The sequence below is a fragment of the Trachemys scripta genome, chromosome 1 (genome assembly GCF_013100865.1).
Source record: "Trachemys scripta elegans isolate TJP31775 chromosome 1, CAS_Tse_1.0, whole genome shotgun sequence".
In the NCBI taxonomy this organism is placed as follows: domain Eukaryota; kingdom Metazoa; phylum Chordata; order Testudines; family Emydidae; genus Trachemys; species Trachemys scripta.
The window spans coordinates 301,660,134-301,682,705 of record NC_048298.1 but is presented as its reverse complement, the minus strand read 5'-3'; the positions used below and the strand labels follow the sequence as shown (position 1 = coordinate 301,682,705).

The following is a 22,572-nucleotide window of genomic DNA, read 5'->3' as shown; positions in this document are numbered from 1 at the left end:
GGGGGGTTGTTTGCTTTTTTAAGTAGTGTGGTTTCCAAGGATGTGCCCTAGAAAAGGCGACAGATATTCCTTCACTATCCTAGCTGGACCTGAACTGGGTGGAAGATATCCACACAGTAGCTAATCTGTCTTTTTTAACCTTTTGGCTTCCATGAAGTATGTCAGGAAAAAGAAGATTCTATCCTTCAAACATAATGTCCCTTTCAGATCTTAGGGTTACACAGACAAACAGTCCCTAATCCAGTATTTTGCATTGTGCTTCTATTTTGATTCCTGTAGCATCTTTGTGGGAGGATATGTCAAGGAATTGACGAACAGTATTACACAAAGTGAATCAAAAGCTGGGTCTTCCTTGCTCACTCAAATATACAAGTTCTAGATGTTCTTGGCTGTGGCCTCGTTTTGCTAAGTTCTACTTTCCTCTTAATTATTATAACAGTTTTGATCACTGCAACTGAAAAGTCCTCGATCTCTTCCATTGCTGTCTTGTGAGCCTGCAATTGGTTGTTAGTCTTCTTTGTTACCCTCTACAGCTCTTCCATTTTTTGTTGTTATTGTTCTGGAAATTCTTTTTCACAACCTGGCTCTCCCATTTCATTATCTCTGACATTAGCATTACTCTCATGTCCCTGGGTTTTTCAGTGAACATTTCCATGAGGCGTTTGAGAGAGTTGTCTTAGTTACTGGTTGCTTCAACTTGGCAGAGCAAAATGGCAGCAAAGACAACAGTAACTGAGTGAATGGTCTAAATGATACTGCTTTTGCTATTTTATATTCAGCTCTTTTGAAAGTTATATTCTCGATATACATACAGATCTCTACATACCCCAAATAAGAGTAAACTAGGATAGTTTATTAATCCTGTGCCTTGATTCAGCCCTGGATATACCATCTCCCTTTGGTAGCAGTAAGTCCACTCAATGCAGCAGTGCAAGGAACCTGCAATCTCTCCCATTGAGGTCTCCACTGTTGATGAGCACAGATCCAGAATGGATGCCAGTGGCCAGGGACAGGAGCCTGTCTATGGTAGCTAGGTATATGCTGAATTAGTGCATTCCCTGACTATCTTCCAAATGTTTATCTGCTTGAAAGTTGGGCAAACTTTGGTTCCCCCAAATGAAAATGCTAGGGTCTATCTTCAAAAGAAATACAGCATGGATAGACCAAGCTCGGTTTTATTCAGTTGCAAAAATCCAAATAATCCTTTTTACCTTCAGGAATCTTCATCTCAGAAATAACATTTCTTAAATTTTTGATCCATAAAAGATTTGATAATGTATGACAAAGCAAAGATACATTGTGGTCCAGAAGATCCCACTGTGTTTCACCATGTAAGCAGAGCATGTACTCGTCTCGTACAAAGAATTTGTTTGGCTTGCATAAAGATTTAACATGCTTCAGGAGAGAGTGTAGTCAGGATAAAACATGATTCTGCCTCTTGGATGTTCACTGATTTACAATTTCTGGCAGGGGCATGGGTCTGTGTCTGAACATGCTCTGGCGTGTTTTATCCGTTGGTTTATAAGAAAGTAATCTTTGCATTGCAGTGAGACTGACAAATTCTGGAGAAAACTAGGTCCCAAATAATTCTGATATCTGTTTAAAAAATAGAAATGAAATCTCTAGTCTCAGACTTCTCTGGTACTCCCGTACAGGAATGTTAAACCCTTCAGTTTTGTTTTCTATAGGCTCCGTGATATGTATGTCAGTGTTATTGTCTTTCAGCTTTTGCGCAATCGGAGAAATTGCTGTCTAGTCTGGAGCTTTTTAGGGGCTGAAATTGCAGTTCTTACTCATGCAAAATGTCCATTAACGTCATTGCAAGATTGGGACCTAAATCAGTAACTCATAACTTGATTCCTCTAATTTGTCCTGAAACTATGGGCATCCCCATGAAAAGCTGTCATGAAAAGTTAATGTAGGAAATATAAATGAAACAGGACTGTTTCTTAAGGGTGAAATTCACTCTGGTGAGTTAAACCAACACAAATCCCTCTGCACCACATGCTCCTCACAATTGAGGCTGCATGGAGAGGTCCGCTATTAAAGACACATGGGGTCTCTGCACCCATAGTGGTTGCAGAGAGATTTTAGTGCCAGCCCCATATAGGCTGCCATGAAAGGTGGCATTGGACAGTTTCAGGTTCAGTGATTATGCATATCCACAAGTGACATAGAAGGGCAATGATTCCATCCCATAAACTGCAGGGTGAAGTGGGGAGGGCAGCTGCACAACAGCCCTATTCCCCCATCTCTCTGCACTTCACTTACCTGGATTTGTGCAAAAACAGCTAATTTCACCCCGGATAATATTACCTTTAACCACATGTGTCTCGTCTGGTTAGGATGGCCAGAGAATCAGTAAGGGGAGGAGCTTTTAATTGTCATAAAACAAACAAACTCTGGTTCATAATGCTCCCAGGATTCCTTTCCAAATTCTTGCTGCCTGGCTATTGCAGCAAATAACACATGTAGGACAAAAAGAACAGGAGTACTTAGAGACTAACACATGTATTTCTGCAATTGCAGATATATGAGGTAAAGATAGAGGTGGAGTCTTAACTTTATAGTTTCCTGATCATCTTAGTTTTAGAGAGTCTCTGAATGTTATTTTAACATAACTTTTCTTTGCTGGGTAAATACAGTTTTATGATGACATTTTTACATCAGCGGATAAAGACGGATAAAGTCTGTCAGACCTGGACTGCTACATTATTCATTTTCAGTACAGACTTCTGAGCAATAATGAAGAACCTTTAGAAATTCTTGGAAAACGGCTACTTCAATTTTAAGAATATCATTATCACTCACTAAAGTTATAAATCCTACTTTAAAAATGATTTTTTTTTAAAAGTACCACATTTTTATATGCATGGATACAACAATCCCCAGTGAAAATCCCGCTGTACTTCTGAACTGACAAATTATATATCTACACAATTAACCATGGTACACAATGCAGATAATAATACTCCCATTCTCTCACCCTTTGTCCATCTTGTCTTCAGGGCACAGAATGTCTCTCACTATCTGTTTGTACAGCACCTAACTCAATAGGGCCCTGATCCCAGTGTGGGTCTGTAGGTGTTACAGTAGTACTGTAGGTGTTACAGTAGTACAAATAATAATTAATAGTAACACTATGGTTAGTTTTTAATGCACTGTGTAAAACTAACAAAGCCCGGGATTGGATGCTACATTAACTCTGATTCCCACAAAGATTACTGTACTTTTTTCACATCCTTTGCTTTTCTAAAAGAAAATCTACCAAAATCTAAGCCTGACAGGTTTTATTTAGTACTCATTTCACTAGAGTCATTTGCAGCAGGAGATCATAAAATAATCGTTTTAATTTCTACTGTGCCTTCCCTTGGCAGATGTCAAATAGGTTTACAAACATTAATGAACCATACCTAATAACAGCTCTGGAAGGCAGGTAAGTTTTATTGCCCACTTTTTACAATTGGGGAAACAAAATCATGAAATGACTTTCCCAGTCATACAGCAGGGCTGTGGCAGAGCCAGAAAAAAAAACCCTCTCTCCTGATTCACAATCCTTTGTAACAACTAGATCAAGCTCGCCTCAAGCAAGGAAAGTTTATTTCAGAGACAAAGGAAAGTAGCTTGGAAGCATCTCACATATAATAAATGTGGTCTCCATTTCTCCTAACATTAAAACATTTGGAATATTTTTTTTAAAATGGGAAACCAAGTCTTTACAAACTAAAAGCTTTGCAATAACAATGAATCAGGTAGATGTTGCTACATTTTAATATGATGTGTTCTTCCACTTACACCCAAAAATACAAAACAACATAATTTACTCTAAAACACCACCAAATAACCCACAAATGCAATATTAAGTCTTACTCTGCCATGGTATTCCATATAAGGTTTAGCTAAGAAATTGCCCCATATTGCTTAAAACAATCCGAATAAGTCAGTATTTGCATTCTTTACACTGGAAAACAACCACTTTGTCATTAAGTCTGAATTCTTTCCTTGTACATGAGACGAATTTGGGTGCACTGAGAGTAAAATCCAAAAGGGGATGGGGAAGGGGGAGATTGTGAAGGTGGAGAGGAGAGGGAGAGAGAACAGCATGCAAGGAAGAGAAGAAAGGAGGGGAAGAGAATGAGAGGGAGGTCAAAGGAGGTGGGCAGGAAAGACTGAGTGAAAGAGCCATGGGAGGGAAAAGAGAAGAGAATCAGGAGAGGATAGACAGAGGGAGAGAGTGGGGATGCAGAAGTGAGAGAAAAAAAGGAGAAAGGAATCAGATAATAGTAAGGGAGGACTGGAGGAGGCTTTGTGCTAGGTGTGCCCTTACCAAACAGCTGAAGAGGGCTGCTGCTGGCACAGGTTCTGGCTTGGTCTGGTCTCATGGTTGCTGGTGCCGGAGACTCTCCTGCTTGACTGGAGCCTGCAGTCCCCAGACCCAACTGAGTGAAACTGAGCGCAGCAGGTGGCTCTCTTAAGGGTGCGCGTCAGTGACCACAAACCTTTACACCATGAAACCACTTCTTCAAAAGCTGAAGGCCCAAGAATGTATATAACTGAGACCTGCACCCGAAGGAAATGGCTGTGACGGGGGATAAGGGGCCCCTCTGAGGGACCGGGAGCCTCTTCCTTCTGTTGCAAGGATCATTGCAGAAGGAGCTGTATTATGTGAACCAGACTAGATATCTGTTAGTGCCACTGTATTTCTCTCTCTTGTGTTCCCTTAATCCTTAGCTTATAAGTGTTGATAAAAATATACCAGGGCAGGTTGGACAAAGCTGACTTTTGGCCATTTAATTACAATCCAATTTTTGAAGCAAATGCAGTTTCTGCTGCTCAATCTATGGCTGAAAGTCCGCGTAATTTGTTGATGTCTTTAGGGAGGTGCATCATTCAAGCTGTGATAACAATCCGAAAGAGGAAGATTCAAAGCAAAAATCCGAGTGAGATTCTAAATGTCTCATGGAAATACGCAGCAACATTTGTCATCACAAGAGGGAGAAAACTTTAAAACTGAGTGAGAGCAGCCCCTTCCAGATGGTTGACTTTGTTCGTCAGAATCTATCAGCTGACTTGCTCAGTTTAAAACTCTTAATGAGAAGTTTCTGTTCTTGTGTTTCTAATATTTTTATTAAAATTTGTTACCAATGAAAGTGGAGCTGGAACAGGAGTAAAGCAGCAGTTTGTGTGGGTGGGTGTAGGAAGCTATTAATTTCCACAGAAAAGCTCAAACTTAGATACAGCAGCTGTGAGGACCTAGTATGGCTTGCTTTACAGCTTGATTGTCTTCTAGAGTAAAAAAAAAAGGTCACCTGACTTGCCCACTCTCACAGTGAGTTAGTGAGTCATTCTATCTAAAAGTGGAGGCCCTCACTGTTAGCCTATCCTGGTCCTTTGCTCTAGTCTCTAAATCACACCTCCATATCTTTCTTCACATATGCATCTGTGATAATATTGTAGCTCAGTTACTCCTGTAATTTGCCCTGTCGATTGGCAATAGCTGGAAAGGTGGAGCTTGGCTAATTAAAGCGGCTTGCCTCAGGTAGTGCGCCCATATCATAACTCATTGTTGGAGTGAGAGGGGGTGGTGTAGTTCCAGAACTTCTCATTATTCTTCATTTTATTCTTATTTTATTTATTATTTATGAAGCAGTAACAATATGTTTGGCACTGTACAAGACACAAAATACAGACAACCCCTGCCCCAAAGAGCTTACAGTCTAAGCAAGACAGATTCAGTGTAGCTAGTATGCGCAATGAAACCCAGCAGAAGCAATGACTAGGATTTTTTGCTATTAATATTGGTTGAATAATTTCTTATGGGCATCATGGAAAATGACCCTTTAGGAGGGATTTAAATGAAAAGAGTGTAGTAGCTTGATGGACCAGAACAGGGAAGGCATTTTACACATTGAGGATTGCATAGAAAATGTCACAGAGACAATTGCAGAAGTGGGTGAACAGAGCATTGAGGTTGATGTCACTGGCAAAGCAGAGCCAGCAATGTGTTAAAAAGACTAGCTTGGAGATGTAGACTGGGGCAATTATGTTGGGTTCTGATGCTGAAATGAAAACAAGTTTAAACATGATGTGATGGGAAATGGGAAGCTGAAGAGATTTGAAAAGGAGAGAGGGAGATAGTCTGATGAGTGTGAAAGAAAAAGATCTCTAACGCGGGAAAGAAAACATAGGATTCCTGGTAACTTAGAGAAGGTATTGCAAACTGAGGAACACCACTACAGATTATGACTAAGGCCACGAGTTTGTCACGGAGGTCACAGATTCCATGACTTTCCGTGACCTCTGATTTCTGCAGCAGCCGGTGCACCTGGCTCAAGGGCAGCTCAGGCAGCCCCTGCACCAGGTGCACCGGCCGCTGCTGGGGCAGTCTCAGTCCACCACACCCCCGCCCCCAGCAGCAGAGTTTGGGTGTGGGACGGGGCACAGGATGGGTGAGGTGGGCTCTGGGTGGCGCTCACCTTGGGAGCTCCCCGTAAGCGGTGACATTCCCCTCACTCAGATGCTAGGCAGAGGCGTGGCCAGGCAGCTCTGCATGCTACCTCTACCCAGAGCACTGGCTTTGCAGCTCCCATTGGCTGGGAACTGTGGCCAATGGGAGCTGCAGGGGTGGTACCTGCAGGTGGAGGCAGCGTGCAGCAGAGCTGCCTGGCCACGCCTCCACCTAGCAGCTAAGTGAGGGGGATGCTGCTGCTTCCGGGGAGCCCCCTCAGGTAAGCGCCGCCCAGAACCTGCCTCACCCCATCCCATGCCCCAACCCACACCTACACCCAAACTCTGCTGCTGCTGTGGGGTAGGCACGGAGCCAGATAGGGAGCCTGCCGGACCTGCCAACCCCACCCCCCAGCACGAGTGAGGGTCTTGGGCCGCACACCAGCACCTGCCCCTGCTCAAGCAGCCGGGTCGTCCTCCCCCAGCACCTGCGGGGTCCCCAGGCAGCCCCCCCCAAGTTTTATTCACTGGTATTTTTAGTAAAAGTCATGGACAGGTCATGGACCGTGAATTTTTGTTTGCTGCCCGTGATCTGTCCGTGACTTTTACTAAAAATATCCATGACTAAAACATAGCCTTAATTATGACAACTAACTTTTATGGCGTTCACCTCCTCTACCTCAACACATTAGTCCTGCCTCAGTGTAGGGGACTGGACTAGATGACCTATTGAGGTCCCTTCCAGTCCTACAGTTGCTCTTGGTACCTTTCACAACTCAACACACACCTTCCCCATCCATTCTACTACCAAACCCCATCCACCTATGCCCCAAACACATCCTCCCCAATTGCCTCCTCCCACCCTTCCTAAAAGGATGGCTTTCGCACACTGTCTCAATCACTCTACCATCTGTTTCTGTGGAATGTGCAGAGGAAAGAGATTCATATCATAGAATCATAGGACTGGAAGGGACCTCAATAGGTCATCTAGTCCAGTCTCCTACACTGAGGCAGGACTAAGTATTATCTAGATCATCGCAGACCTTCAAGGACAGAGTTTTCCACAATCTCCCTAAGACTGTAATTTGTTCCATTGCTTCTTGTCCCACCCTCATTGGATAAGGAGAACAATTTACCACACTCCTTTTTATAACAACCTTTCATGTATTTGAAGACTATCATCATTTCACCCCCCGCCCATTCTTCTCTAGACTAAACAAATCCAGTTTTTTCAGTCTCTCCTCATAGGTCATGTTTTCTAGAACTTTAATCATATTTGTTGCTCTCCTCTGGACTTTCTCCAATTTGTCCACATCTTGCCTGAAGTGTGGTTCCCAGAACTGTCAAGAGTACTCCAACTGAGGCCTTATTAGTGCTGAGTGGAAGAATTATTTCTCATGTCTTGCTTACAACACTTGTGCTAATACATCCCAGAATGAGGTTCGTTCTTTCTGCAACTGTATTACATTGTCGACTCATATTTAGTTTGTGACCCACTGTAACCCCCAGATCCTTTTCTGCAGTACTCCTTCCTAGGCAGTCATTTCCCATTTTGTATGTGTGCAATTGATTATTCCTTCCTAAGTGGAGTACTTTGCATTTGTCCTTATTGAATTTTTTCCTATTTATTTTAGACTATTTCTTCAGTTTTTCAAGATCAATTTGAATTCTAATCCTGTCTTCCAAAGCAATTGCAACCCCTCCCAGCTTGGTATTATCTGCAAACTTTATAAGTGTACGCTCTAAGCCAGTGGTTTTAAACTTTTTTTCATTTGCGGACCCCGAAAAAACTTTGAATGGAGGTGTGGACCCCTTTGGAAATTTTAGACAATCTGCGGACCCTCAGGAATCCAACTGTTAAAAACCTCTCTTCTGTGGGTAATGACAACCTTTTGCAGACCCTTAGACATAGTCTGCAGAATCCCATGGACCACAGGTTGAAAACCACTGCTCTAAGCCATTATCCAAATCATTTATGAAGATATTCATTGAACTGGACCCAGGACAGATCCTTGTGGGACCCCACTTGATATGTCCTTCCAACTTGACTGTGAACCATTGATAACTACTCTCTGTTTTCCAGTCAGTTGTGCACTCATCATATAGAAGGTTCATCTATGCCAGGCGTTCTCACAATACATTTTTTGGTGGCCGTTCTGACAATTTTTCCTTAAATACTTAATTAACTTTAGGAAAAACCAATAAATATGCACATATCCATGTCCAAATCATAGTAATTTATTTATGTAGGGTTTTTTTGCAGACTCAATAATAAAAAGAATGTACAGTTGTCTCTAATCTTTACTGGATGTAAACAGAATAGAAACACAAATAAGGTGCTTTGCGTGTTTTGCTTTTTTTGGTTGATTTAAAATTTTTTTTGCTAGCTAGTAAGTCTGCTACTGTGAAAAGCGATATTTGTATATTTGTTAATATCACTTTTCACAGCAAACTTACTCATCCCTGGCAAGGTGGGAGACCAATAAAACCCTGGATGGGAGGTGGGTAAGGAGGGCAAAGGGTGATGGGGGGGCTGAAAGAGGTAGTGGGGGTCGGAGTGATGTGGGAGGTGAGTTTGGGGCTGGATCCTGGGGTCCTGCTGCACGACTGAGGGATAGAGGAGGCAGCAGGGCCCAGGGATGACATGGGGAGAATGAGCCCAGGGCCAGAGCCCAAAGCCCTGCGCTGGGGGATGAAGCCCACCATTGCATGGCCAGAGCCTGCTGCCCACCACCCCAGGGATGAAGCCCAAAGCCCAAGCCACACCGCCCCTAGGAAGGTGGGGAACTCACACTGGTTGCCTGCTCCTACAGTGTTTGTGGCTCCAGAAGGGAGCAGGGACCAACTCCTGCTGGTGGCCCACTGCTTCTCACCACCTCCCAGTCACCACCCAGGAGGTTGTGGCTGTAAGAAAAGTCCCTGGTGGCCACATGTCGCCACTGTGGCTGCATTTGAGAAACGCTGGTCTAGGCTGTTTCTCCAATTTGCTTAGGAGAAGGTCAAGTGAGACAGGATCAAAAACCTTACTAAAGTCAAGATACCTCACATCTACTGCTTCCCCACATCCAGAAGTCTTGTTACCCTGTCAAAGAACGATATTAGGTTGGTTTGATATGATTTGTTCTTGACAAATCCATGTTGACTGTTATTTATCACCTTATTATATTCTATGTGCTTACAAATTGATTATTTGTTCCATTGTCTTTCCAGGTACCAATGTTAAACTGACTGATTCCTGGGTTGTCCTGATTTCCCTTTTTATAAGCAGGAACTAATTTGCCCATTTCCAGTCTTCTGGGACCTCTCCTGTCCTCCACTATCTCTACCCGTCTTATACAAATTCTCAAAGATAATTGCTAATGGCTCAGAGATCTCTTCAGCCAGGTCCCAGTGTATTTTTGTCAGGTCCTACTGACTTGAAGACACCTAATTCTTAACTTGTTCTTTCCCTATTTTAGCCTCAGAGCTTACCCCATTTACACTGATGTTCACTATGTTAGTCGTCCAGTCACTGCTAACTGTTTTGGTGCAAACTGATACAAAAAAGATCTTTAACACTTCAGCCATTGCTGTGTTTTCTGTTATTGACTTTCCCTTCTCATTGACTACAGTAGTCAGGATTTTGAATCACAGATGTAGATGTATTCGGCTAGGTGGATACTGATGTAGTAATTTTGTACTTAATTAAAAAAAGATATCAAATGGCCTGTGTGCAAATGTTATCAGACTCTCTAATCAGACCTGTCACAAAATAACACTCTTCCACTGCTTCAGTCAGATGTTGGGCAGCGAAGTCACCACATGAGCCTATAAGAGATTGATCCCTAAATGTCAAAGCCATTTACAGGTGACATTGGTAGCAGAACATAGCAATGTGAAATACCCAATCAAAAATATTTGCTAGAACATTTTAAGAGCTTGGAGTCCTTTCCCAGCACTGAATAAAAGCTACACTGTTGCTGTAGAGTCAAAACGTCACGCCTCCTAGAACCTGGCTTTATTAACAAAATTGTAAATCCAAAATAACACAACACAATCCACAACGTGCACCTTCTCCTTAAGCTTGGTAGGTCTATCTAAGCTTTCTCCTTGGGTTCTTCCCCTCCTAGGATTCTTGCCATTAGGTCCTGTCATAAATCCTAGCTAATCCCACTTCTCTTATTATATTCATGATGGAATCTAATTAATCACAACTGCCCCAGAGAATCAGTAGCAATTAAACTGCAACTCCTGGTCAGGTTCCAATACCTGCTAACAAGGTAGAGCCACCTACCTACTGTCATGTAGTGGATAGTCATTTGAGGTAAAAGATGTTTGCACATCCTTCTGCAAGCTCAAACCTTGTCACAGGAGCTCCCTGTATTCAAAAAGCCATGGTGCAAAAACCCTTAGAGCCTGGAGAAAGCTATTTTCTCTAGTGATTCCAGTGTGAGTGAAATCTGCCAAAACCCACTAGGTCATATGCCTGACTCAGGATGTTATTTGCATTACTCATTCTCTGTGGTTCAATCATAAAGTTACAGCCCTGTTAGAAATTTGATGTCTTGCTGAAAGTACCGCATGGCGTAATGCTGTTCATGATGGTCTTCTAGATATTCCTGAACAACAGGAGAATCTCCCTCAGTCGAGGGGAGCCTCATCTGTCCCGATCTGACTCACAATGGTAGGCTGGTTTCCCCTAATAGGACTGGAAATCCCACAGCTTCTGAGAGGGGAATCTCTGAAAATTCCCTAGAAGCTGGTTAAAATGAATAACATCCCACTCCAATACAATTGGGTTAGCCAACTTGTACTGATCCCCAACAGACAACTTTATCCTTCCATTTGGACATGGTCTAACATCCCCATGGATGTACAGTATGTAGATTACCTCACCAGCGAGTGGGCAGTACTCTGGCACTACCTGGTGTTCTCAGACCAGGGACTGGTTGCAGCAGGAGCTGACCCAGGCAAGGACTGAACCCAGATGTCATTAATTGAATGGGGACTCCAGTGAACACCAGTGAGCTGCAAATCTCACAGAGCAGGTGTGTTTGTGGTTGCACTCCACAAAGAGACATTTACAGTGACTATGACTTGATCACCATATAATAAGCAAATAATAGAACCATGACTCATTGGATAGGATGGGCCTGGATCTTGCCCATCTTTCTGACCAACCTCTTCAACCAAGCAATTCATTTGCTCTCCCTTGGTTTGCAACCACCTGAAAAAGTCATACCAATAATGCTAATTGCTAGAACTGTGGTCTGAGGTTTCATTTTAAGACAGCTTTTTAAAAAGTTTTTAAAGTCTTTATGTGATGAGGGAGTATTTTGATTTGTTTCAATGTGACATTTAAAATCCCACTCATTCTTGAAAATCTCTTTTCGTACAAACTGTCAAAGCATCTTGATTGCAGCCCCTGATTTTCTATTTTTTATAATGAGTCTAAGCAAGACAAAAAGGGATCTTAATTCCACAGTAAATGTTTTTCTTACCAAAATAATATCCATGGTGCTTAAAAATATGGGGATTCTTCTGCTATATATATAATTGCAAGGATTGTGTCACAAACTGTGGAGACAGTCTGATTGAGGAAGACTTAAAAATTCTTGAGATTGCAAATGACTCACTGAAAACCCACACAACAAAATTCTCCATCCCTAGAGTCTTTAAACACGCTTTTAAAATGGCAAGTTTGCCGAGTCTCGCTCATCCAAAGGGAGAATCCCTTATTTTGCATTAATTTTAAGTCAGTTTTCAAACATCTGTGAAGAAGGAATTTGTTGTTTGTTTTTCAACATGAAATTTAAAGTTATGCTTTTGGAAATATTTTCCAAATCCTGTCATGAAACTCAAAATGAGGGTGTGTCCAAACTCCCACCTTTAATCTACAAAGGAGAACAGACATTGCAGAAACAGCCTCACAATATTAGTATTTACACAATGTCATAGTTGTACATGGTGTTTTCAGGCAATTAAGAAATGACAGGTCCCTGGCCGGAGATCTTAGTTTAAATAAGAGAAAACACAGCAAGGTTTGGCTGTAAGGAAATGGGGAAGAAAGGGAGGAGGGATACATTAGTGAAAGAACATGAGATATTCTCATTGTTATATACACATTGTATTAGTTCCTTTAAAAATAATATATTAGAATTTGAGGACAGTGTCTACAAGACTAACAAAGGGCCATTGGTTAAAATGGGGAGTTCTGATTAAAGATTGGTATCATGACGCAATATGTGGTAGCCTACTGAGTTAGAACAGACAATAGCACAAGATGTTTATAAATAACAATGAAAGACAAAGTGGGTGAGGTAGTATCTTTTATTGGACCAACATGTTGGTGAGAGAGGCAAGATGCAGAGCTGTGTGTGGCTCAAAAGCTTGTCTCTCTCACCAACAGAAGTTGGTCCAATAAAAGATATTTCTTCACCCTCCTTGTCTCTCTAATATACTGGGACAGACATGGCTGCACTGCACACAAATAATGTAATTTATATATACGTTTAAAGTTATCATCAGAATATATTTTTCTTCAGGCCATATATTGTATAAAAATACCAAATATTTAGCCATACCTGCGTATCATGGAAAATGGAAAACCCTGGATTTTCTTGTTGAATTACCTTGCTACCACCATAATATGTCTCATTTTCTGTCACTTGGTAATAATTCTAAATTTAATACTTTTACCATCTGTGGCATTTGAGGGGTCCAATCCTACAGCCCTCACCTCACCTGCCTCATTTGATATCAATGAGAGTATTCACAAATTCATAATTTTAAAGCCAGAAGTGTGGCCAAGGCAGCCTCTCTCCTGTCTGTCTGGTGGAATGCAAGTGAAGAAAACTGGTAACATGGTACACTTTCCTTGAGGGTACATATTTTGAAAGCGGATTTAGCTACAGAATACAGTAGAGATATCACAGAAAGTTTCCCCCCCCCCCCCAAATGCATATTGAATCATTGCCACGTTTGAAGGTGATGAGTGAAATCCTGGCTCCACTGAAGTAAATGATAAAATTCCAGTGGCATCAGCTGGGGGTTTCCCATTTACTTGAACAAGGCCAGGATTTCACATGTTATGTCAACAAACCATCAGAAGGAAGCTGTGTTTTAAACCATTACTTACCTAGCTACAAGTAAACTATGCTGAAAGGTGGTGGAGCATGATAATCTAGTCTGACCTCCCAGATAACAACACAGGCCGGAGAACTCACCCACAGGCGTGAGGGCTGCGGCACCCCTCCCTGACATTGCAAGCGCCTCCCTGGTTTGTTTGTTTGCCTTACACGAGCACCCTGGTGCTGATCAATGGCTACTTATTCTTTACTGAGCGCGGGGGGCTTTGCAGCCACCAATGGAGGAGGCGTGAACACAGCCCCGGCTGCACAACAGCCAGCCTCTGAGCTACTCGTCACTTGCGAGGGCCTTGATGCTTTCACATGGTTTCCCTCAGAGGCAGCAGAATGCGCGGGGCGAGGGCAGCACTCAGGCTGCGGCCTCTTGGGAGGTGTTTCCAGCAGGCACGAGACGGCCGGGGATGCCCGGGGGAGGGTCCGTCCCCCGAGTCCCGGAGCTGCCACGCGCGGGGAGATGTCACTGGCGAGAGGCGCGCGCGCGCGTCCCCTTCCCCCCGCGCTAGGCTTGCGCGGGACCCTCTGCCCGGGTCCCCCAGCGCCTCGCTCGTCCTGGATTACCCAGAACACCCTTCTCCCGCGCATGCGCAGCAGGGCGTCCGCTCAGGAAGAGGAAAATGGAATAAACAAGCCCCGGCCCGGGCCCATTGACGAGCCGCCTCCGCCCCTCTCCCCCGGCGGGCTGAGCCGCGCGGCCCCTTTAAGAGAAGCACAGTCGCGCCCCCCGCTCCCCCCTTCCGGAGTCGGAGCTCCGGGTGACGGCGGCGGCTCCCGCGGCCCCTCCCCATGGTGCTGAGGCTGGCGGCGTTGCCATGAACAGCGGCGGCCTCCCGTCCCCGGCGGGCCCGTCCCCGGTGGCGGGGGCCCCGGCGGGGGTCGGGGCGGTGGGGGTCCCGGTCCCGGCCCCCGGCGCGGGGCTGAAGCTGAAGTTTTGCCGCTACTACGCCAAGGACAAGACCTGTTTCTACGGGGAGGAGTGCCAGTTCCTGCATGAGGAGCCCGGCGCCGCCCCCGCTTGCCCCGGGCCCCCGCCCGCCCTCGGGGGGCTCCCGCTCGGCCTGCCCGGCCCCAGCGTCCCCGCCGCCGGGCCCGGCTACCCGCACGGGGCAGCCCCCGGAGCGGCGGCGGCGGTGGGGCCTAAGAAGGCCGAGCTGGGGGGCAGCCACGGCGCCGGCGGAGGAGGAGGCGGCGGGGGGCTGGATGGACCGCGGCTGGCGAGTGAGTGCGGGCGAGGGAAGGAGACAACGGCCCGGTCCCGGCAGCAGGGCCGGGTCCCGGCTGGTGGGAATTGGCAGGGACAGGGCCGGGCAGCCCGTCCTGCCCCCGGGCGGGGAAGGGGACTGGGGATGCTGGGAGAGGTGCCCCCCGCGGCTAGAGAGAGGAGGAGGAGGCAGACAGCGTGTGTATCTCGCGGGTGTTGGTTAGAGAGGCAGGAGATGGGGATACCAGGGAGGGTATCCCCCGTGGATGGTGGTTAGGGATACAGGAGGGTGATGGGGGATTACCAGGGAAGGTGTCCCCTGTGGATGTTGGTTAGGGAAGCAGGGGGGTGGCATCCATGGGGGAGACCCCTCCATCCCTAACCAGGGTCTCCCCTGTGGATGCTGGTTAGGTATGCAGTGGGTTTGGTGGGTGGCAGAGATGCGTGAATGCCCTTTGGTAAAACACCTAGCATGTTGTGGTTAGTACCAGAAGCAAATAGAATTTTTCGCTTGACCAGAGCTCAAAGAGCTGGGAAGTAAAGGTGATGGCTGAGGTTGGTGGTTGGGGAGATTCAGTGCGAGCAGCTTGGCACTGTGTAAAGGGAAACTGGTTTAATTTGTTCACAGATGCTTTGAAATGACCTGCTGCTTTTCATATTTTTTTCCTCTTTATATTGTCCCCCCCCCAAACCAGTGTAGGTGCACAAAACTCCTAATCTCCTCTGATGGGGCCTCAGTTCCCAGTTTTTCATATTTGGAATCTGTTAAATTTTTTTTTTTTTTTACCTAATTAACAGACGCTTACTCAAATACTTTCTGGCTGACATCAGGGACATCCAAAAGTATGTAGGCAAAACAGGGAGCCTGCGTACAGCAGCAGGTAAAGGGTTTTTGTATTGGAGTCAAAACAGGATACTCAAAGCTTTCTGCTTAAGGGTTCTGCTGGAAGAGAGACTAGCATGAAGAAGCTATTTCACTAGTAGCTTTGTAGGGTGGTCAAGTTGGGACAGTTTTCAAATGAGATTCTTTTGATGGGTATCTTAAATTTCCCAACTGATACACTCATAGTATAGCCCTTCATCCTCAGATGGCATTACTTTTTTTTTAGTATTTCAAAATAAGTCTCTTCCTCCTTCCCCTCAAAAAAGTGAGAATTGCATGTGCCTGAGTTCCATATTAAGCTGAGTTACTGTCATTTATCAGTGATGCACTCACTATACGTGAGCTTTATTAGCTGTGCTCTTGAGACTTACAAAGCTAGTTTTCTGTAAGTGACTTGGTCTGTAGTTGCAGCAGCACTTAGCATAGCAAAATCTTCTTAGTTGTGGAGGCTTTTTAAAAAAGATTGTCATGCCCTTTTAAATTAGTACACTACATTTGGTTGCATTATGGGTTTGTGGCAAAAGCTTAATGTTTATTAGCATGAAATGACTTCTAACTATCAAATGTTTTCACGGTACTTTTCTGAAATTCAGATAGTGATGGACGCTGTAGATATAGCTGACAGATGGCAAGTTTGTTCATGGTATTAGACCTCTCTACTAATGAACTTTGTTGCTTTTGTATCTAACAATAAATTATAACTACTTGCCAAGTTTCAAGGTTGCTCATATTTACTATGGTGAGCCTGTTCCATTGAACAGTGTTATCTAGGTAGTTCATATGAGATTGACAAACATAGGAATGTAGTACTATCATATGTACTCTTACAGGAGGAGAGGGTAGCACCATCTATGGTTAAGATTGCCCAGTGTTTTCCCATATAAGACCCTGTTTTCAGTTTCTTATAATTTTGCCAAACTTTAACGTGTGGAGCTGAACTTTTTGAAGCCAGTTACCACCTCCGTTTGAATTTTTTGTGGGGGAAAGTTTCAGCAAAAATGGTTCAGCCATTTGTCAGAACAGTTTGGGGAAAAACGCACTCTTTTTCCAATGTTAAAGAAAGGATGTAAGAATTTTTTGAAGAAGCACTAGTGTGGCCAGGATTGGAGCAGGAGTTGAAATTTGGCAGGAGGGTTTCCTTTGGGTCAGAGATGTCTCTTTTGCTGTTCTTGTGAGGGGGAAGAAAGCCAAGTTATAAGCCTTTAAAAATTTCACTGCATACGTTCAGTATGGACTTGAGAATTTACCTGCTACCTTCTCTGAAGATTTTGTGTGTACTGAGCATGCTCCAGCCCAGGGCAGTGGCGACTGAGTAGGACTTTCCTTGTAGTTGCAGCTCCTGTGGCCCCAGACACAGGAACTGAGAGATGGCAGACTTGTTTCTATGCCCTCATTGCTTCTCCTGCTGAGTCCCAGGCAGTGTGGAGGAGGAAGCCACCTGGTTCAAATGCAAGAGCACAGAATGGGCAGTGCTAATTGAATGATCTCCTATTCAGTAGCTTATTTATTACACACACTATTTAAACTCTCCTCTGAATACAGAATTATTAATTTCCTAATGGGCCTTTCTGCCTCGCTCATCCCTATAGTATCTGAAATCACAACAAATGTTTGTTTATTTTCACAACACCCCTGTGAGGTGAGGGAGTATTATCCCCATTTCACAGATGGGGAGCTGAGGTGTAGAGGATCAAGGTCACAATCATCCACTAATTTTGGGTGCCTAATCTGAGAAACCTGATTTTCAGGTGGGACATTCTTAAGTGCTTTATTTGTTCAAAACACAGCTCCCACTGATTTTAATTGCATCTGTGAGTACTCAGCACTTTTGCAAATCAGACCCCAGGATCTCAAGCTGGGCATCTAAACATGAGGACAGTTAGTGACCACCTGTGGAAAATTTTGTCTTGCGTGGCTTGCCCACTGTTAGAAATTCTGACACTGGGATAAATCCAGTTCTTCAGGACAGCATTCGACTGCCTTAAACATGTGACCATTCGTTCTCTTCGTCCCTTGCCTCATTTCCTACACACCTTTCATCTTCTGCAACAACTGAAACAGGTGTCCTACAGACAGTCTAGTCTACGCAGCCCTGGTTCATTCCCTGGAGCGGTCACCCTGTGCACTGACGGAGGCAGAGGTCCCATGGAAAAAATAGCATGTGATCGTATATTCAAAAACTATCATTATGCGTACATCCCTGGGTCATGGCAACTTTAATTCTGGCATTTCCTAACTTTTGAGTGCTTGACTTTGTGACCATAATATTCTTTTAATGTAGTTTTTGTGTGTGTAATTTTTTTATGCTAGTAAAGATGGGGGCGTAGGAGCTATTAAAATTATCTGCTAACTCCTTTGGATGCTTTTTACTATAAAATATTGTAATAGTTAAAAATTTTCTTAATTGTCTTTCATCTCGTGTTTAAATATAGTTGAGTATCTCAAAAGTAAAAACATAGGGAGCTATATCTGCTTTCATAGCTCTGCCATGACAGCAGCACCATGCTGCTGTGGTGTTAGGTCTGCGCATGCAAGGAGCTGGCCATGAGAACAGTGGTACTGCTACTATCGGGTTGACTGAGCTCTAGTTCTCCTTATTCCCGAGTCTAGGGCCATGTCTACACTATGGACTTGAGTGGACCTATGTTAGGTCCACACTACCCTCCTTCTGTCAGTGGTGCGCCTCTACACCAGAGTACCTCTACCAACTGAAGAGGGGCAGTGTTGGGGGCTGAAAGCTAGGGCTCTCAGCCCCACGCAGCTCCCCACGGGGAGCCCAGCTGCCTCCCAGGGTTCTCGCCTCCCAGGGTCAGCTGGGCTCTAGCTGCCCGGTTTTCTTATCTGTTTCAAGGCTTCATGGAGCCCTGAAATTGAGAAGACCGCAAACAGTCAATGTAAGTAACCCAGCATCTACACTGACACTGCATCATCCTAACTGCACCATCATAAGCCCTACAACTCTGTGGAAGTGGCGTTATTATGTTGGTGTAGTAGGGCATTTACATTGGTGGAGCAAGGCTGTGTTGTGTACACTGACATATTTAGGTTGATGTAAGCTGTTTTATATCAACCTAACTGTGTAGTAATAGTCCTGTGGCACCTTTAAGACTAACTTCTGTTACTACACTAACTTCTGTTAGTCTTAAAGGTGCCACAGGACCCTCTGTTGCTTTTTACAGATTCAGACTAACATGGCTACCCCTCTGATACTTAACTGTGTAGTTAGACCAGGCCTTGGTGTCCTCTTCCTTCTTAACCCTATTCTGGTCTTGTCCTCTCAACGCTCCTTTTTCCTTGTCCTTATTCTTTATCAAGAAAATCCTTCCTCGAATTCTCTGTAGGACACTTCCGGTTAAAAAATAAAAGTAGAACAAAATTTAACTTGCCCACAACACTTGAGGTAGTAGTGCTGCTCTAGGTCCCTCCATTGCAGCACTGGTTGATAATTCCGACTGTCCATGATCTGGAGGTGGAAAGGAGCATGGAGACCGGGATCACAACAGGCTGGCCTGATCATCATAGTGCTGCTGCTCTTACAGCCAGCAAACTACACATTTTCAAGCTTACTGTGATAGTAGCAGTAAGCAGCTGCTGCCACCATAGGGGCAACACTACAACAGCACTGTAGGGACCATGCATACCGTTACTTTAAACAAATTAAGCTAGTTCAAGAAATTCTGTTCTCGTAGAGAATGGTAGCTTTAAGAACTGAGTGTATGACACTATGCAAAGAAAAAGGTGGAATGAAAGAAAGAGAGGACCAAAGATGGAGCCAGTTCTGTAGTTATGCATGATACTATAACTTGGTGTAATGGGATTAAAATTAAGAGGGGAAAAATTTAGGATGATCAGGAGAAACATCTGGGCAGTGAGATGATCAGGCTTCCAAGGGAAGTGGTGGAAGCTCCATTTCCTGCAACATACAAAAATAGATCATGATGCTAGGGGTACATCTACACTGCACTCTTAGCCTGGACTCTGACTCAGCTTTGAGCCCAAGCCTCTCATCAGTCCACACACATCAGTGTGACTCAGGTTAACAAGCACTCGGGATCCAGTCTTAGGACCCTGGGTGGGGGTGTGTGGTGTCAGAGCCCAAATCCCGCTGTGACTCAGGTCCAGACCCTTTCATTTTGCAGTCTGGATGCAGCTCAAGCTGTAGACCTGAGTCAGAAGGCCCTTGTATAGACCTGTTAGCGGGTCTGAGAGACCCAGGTCCAGCAATTGTAAGCCCAGGTTTACAGTGCAGTGTGGACACTCAACCGAGGGCTTGGAAACAGCATGTTACCAAGTCTGGGTCCCACAGATGTGGGCTTAGTCAGCAGTGTAGACATAACCTAGAAAAGATAGTCGGAAACCGTCCTGCACTGCTGATGAGATGGGCTAGGCTGCCTAGTGTGTGTATTTTAGTACAATCCGTAAGGAGTTAAAGGAGCACTAATCGCATTGCCTTTGTTTTTGTGTGGCTGAATTTTGAAGTCATCTTGCTGCTTTGTACTTTCACAGATTTCAGAAGAGTAAATCGTTTTAGTCATCTAGTTAAAGCATTCTGTTCCTGAACATTCTTTGCTGAGAATTTAGTTTTGGAAATGAAATATAAACTTAAGAGTCAGGCCCTGGTCATGGATTGTACAAACCATAGTCAGGTTGGATGTTTTAAGTACTTATATGTCATAAATATGAACCAACTCTGTATGGTTAATGGCTGTCCCTCCTCACCATAAGGACAGGAAAATACCAATAGTAATCTTAAGCAGCAGAACATTTTTACTATCTTCCCTCCGAAAAGAAAAAAATAACCTTTAGATACCCACACTTTAAATTTTGTATATTCTTAATAGTCCTCTGTTACTTTCTTTTCATCAGAATTTTGATGCAGTATATCCTGAAGAGACTCAGTGTTTGGAAAGCACTTGGAGAGAACATATTTTGAAGGTGTGAGGATTGAGTAATTGCTATAGAGTGTGGGTGCCAAAAGAGAGAGAGTAATTCTGTTATCACTATTTTAGTGCTCAGGTGTTACTGGTTTTGTAAAAATAAAAAGGAAGAAATTACATGTGCTCCAAGGAGCTTGCAGTCTAGATTAGACACATTTATGGTATGAACATTTCGCAACACTGAACAGGAAGATTAGCTCTCCTATTAGCAGTTGTAGGGTATAGTTTGCTTATTTTGTTTTTCCTGTTTTTTCCCTTTCTGGTTGTAAATAAATTCCTGATCACTAAGTTGGAGTGTTTGTAATAAAGGCAATTAGTTTTAGTCTTGCTTTGAGAAATGCTATATTAAAAACAGGCATAGAAGGGATATCAGAGTTAAAAGATTATAACAGTGGTAGTAACAATACATAGAATCACTTAGCACATAATATAAAACGCACAACTTGTACTTGAGCGCCATTAAACAGTACACAAATGTTGATTTTTAACCCAGGTATATGGTGGTTGTTTCTAGATAGAAGAAATGTCACTACAAAATAAAGTAGGTCAAATATAAGCCCTACAAATATAATATTTTAATGAAGCTAAAAGCAATTTTCCTAAGTCTTAAATGACCTCTCTCACACACCAGCTTTGTGTCTGCTGCAAAAATAGATTTTTTTTTTTTTTTTTTTTTTGTTACACTGCATTAGCTATCTCTGTAAAATTCAAGAGGAAACAGGCCACTGTAGTTTTTATCTCACAGTAGCTAGTTGAGTTAAACCCTTGGGGGCAGGGTGGGGTGAGAGGGTTAATTTCGACTAGCCTACATTGCGGTTAAAATCTATCTGTTCCTTGTCTCTAATGGGATTTTGAATCTAGATAGCCATCTCATTGTAAAAACATACTTTTTATTGCAGACATAGGTATAATTTAGGATTTTAAGCAGTGATGGCAACACACAAGGTTCAATCTGGATATTACTTTTTCAGAAGTCTGATATTTTTTCAGCACAGCATTAGGAACAAAGAGAATATTCCATCCTTGAATAACAGATGTTTAACACTTATTTAATGCCAATACATAGTAAACACTTGAAAGAGAGGTTTCAGAGTAGCAGCCATGTTAGTCTGTATCCGCAAAAAGAACAGGAGTACTTGTGGCACCTTAAAGACTAACCAGTTTATTTGAGCATAAGCTTTCGTCCAAAGAAGTGGGCTGTAACCCACGAAAGCTTATGCTCAGATAAATTGGTTAGTCTCTAAGGTGCCACAAGTACGTGAGAGAAAGGTTGTCCTAGTAAAAGATTAACGCATCTGTCCCTTTTATTAATCCATAAGAAAGCTCTCTATATGAGAGACCTCGAGCAAAGCCAGGAAAGAACAAATTTTACATTTCTGTTGTTTTTAAGATTAAAAACAAGCAGAAACATCTTCTCCCAAACCTTTGTTTCAGACTACATTTACACCACATAAAAAGGGCACAAACCCAACTCTTTTAGGCTTACCTTTCAGGCCCCATTTTAAGCCTTGTTTCATAGTTATGCAGCGCATGAAAAGCAGAGCTTCCTGTTAAGCAGGTGTACTTGGAGTTGCTCTCCACTTCTTTCAGTAATCCTGGAGTAGAAAGGGAGATTTGACCATATTACCTGTTAGTGTTTATATTAGACTTGCCCTTCAGTTTCCAACATTGCATGTGATTTATCCAGTTGAAAGTTGCTCACTGACTCTTCTTGAAGTTTGGTATGTCTAGGCATTTATACCAGGCTCATCACTGAGGTTTCCAAACACCTAAGTTGTGACTGAAAATATTGGCATTACTCTTTTTAAAATAAAAAGCTGTTGCTGTCCTTTGTTCTCCTGCCGTGCACGCAATCAAGAGTCTCTGTTTCCTGCTGTGGCAGTGGAAGAAGTATCATAGAGGAGACTTTTATTCTTTATTTCAGTTATCAAGCTTAACTGCTGTGCTATCATAAGCAAGAAATTGCCTGATGGTTTTCTT

The 22,572-nt window shown here is 43.6% G+C and overlaps 2 protein-coding genes across 2 annotated transcripts in view; one reads left to right on the top strand and one right to left on the bottom strand.

Moving 5' to 3' along the window:
- FLT3 (fms related receptor tyrosine kinase 3) overlaps positions 1-4,427 on the bottom strand; it is a 71,338-nt gene extending 66,911 nt beyond the window's left edge. Inside the window, exon 1 of the mRNA XM_034758698.1 lies at positions 4,328-4,427. Coding sequence (XP_034614589.1) covers positions 4,328-4,382 — 55 coding nt within the window. The 5' untranslated portion in view covers positions 4,383-4,427. The remainder of the gene's footprint in view (positions 1-4,327) is intronic.
- A 9,720-nt stretch (positions 4,428-14,147) lies between these two features.
- PAN3 (poly(A) specific ribonuclease subunit PAN3) overlaps positions 14,148-22,572 on the top strand; it is a 114,497-nt gene continuing 106,072 nt past the window's right edge. Inside the window, 1 exon segment of the mRNA XM_034758696.1 lies at positions 14,148-14,789. Within this exon segment, the coding sequence (XP_034614587.1) occupies positions 14,384-14,789 (406 nt within the window). The 5' untranslated portion in view covers positions 14,148-14,383.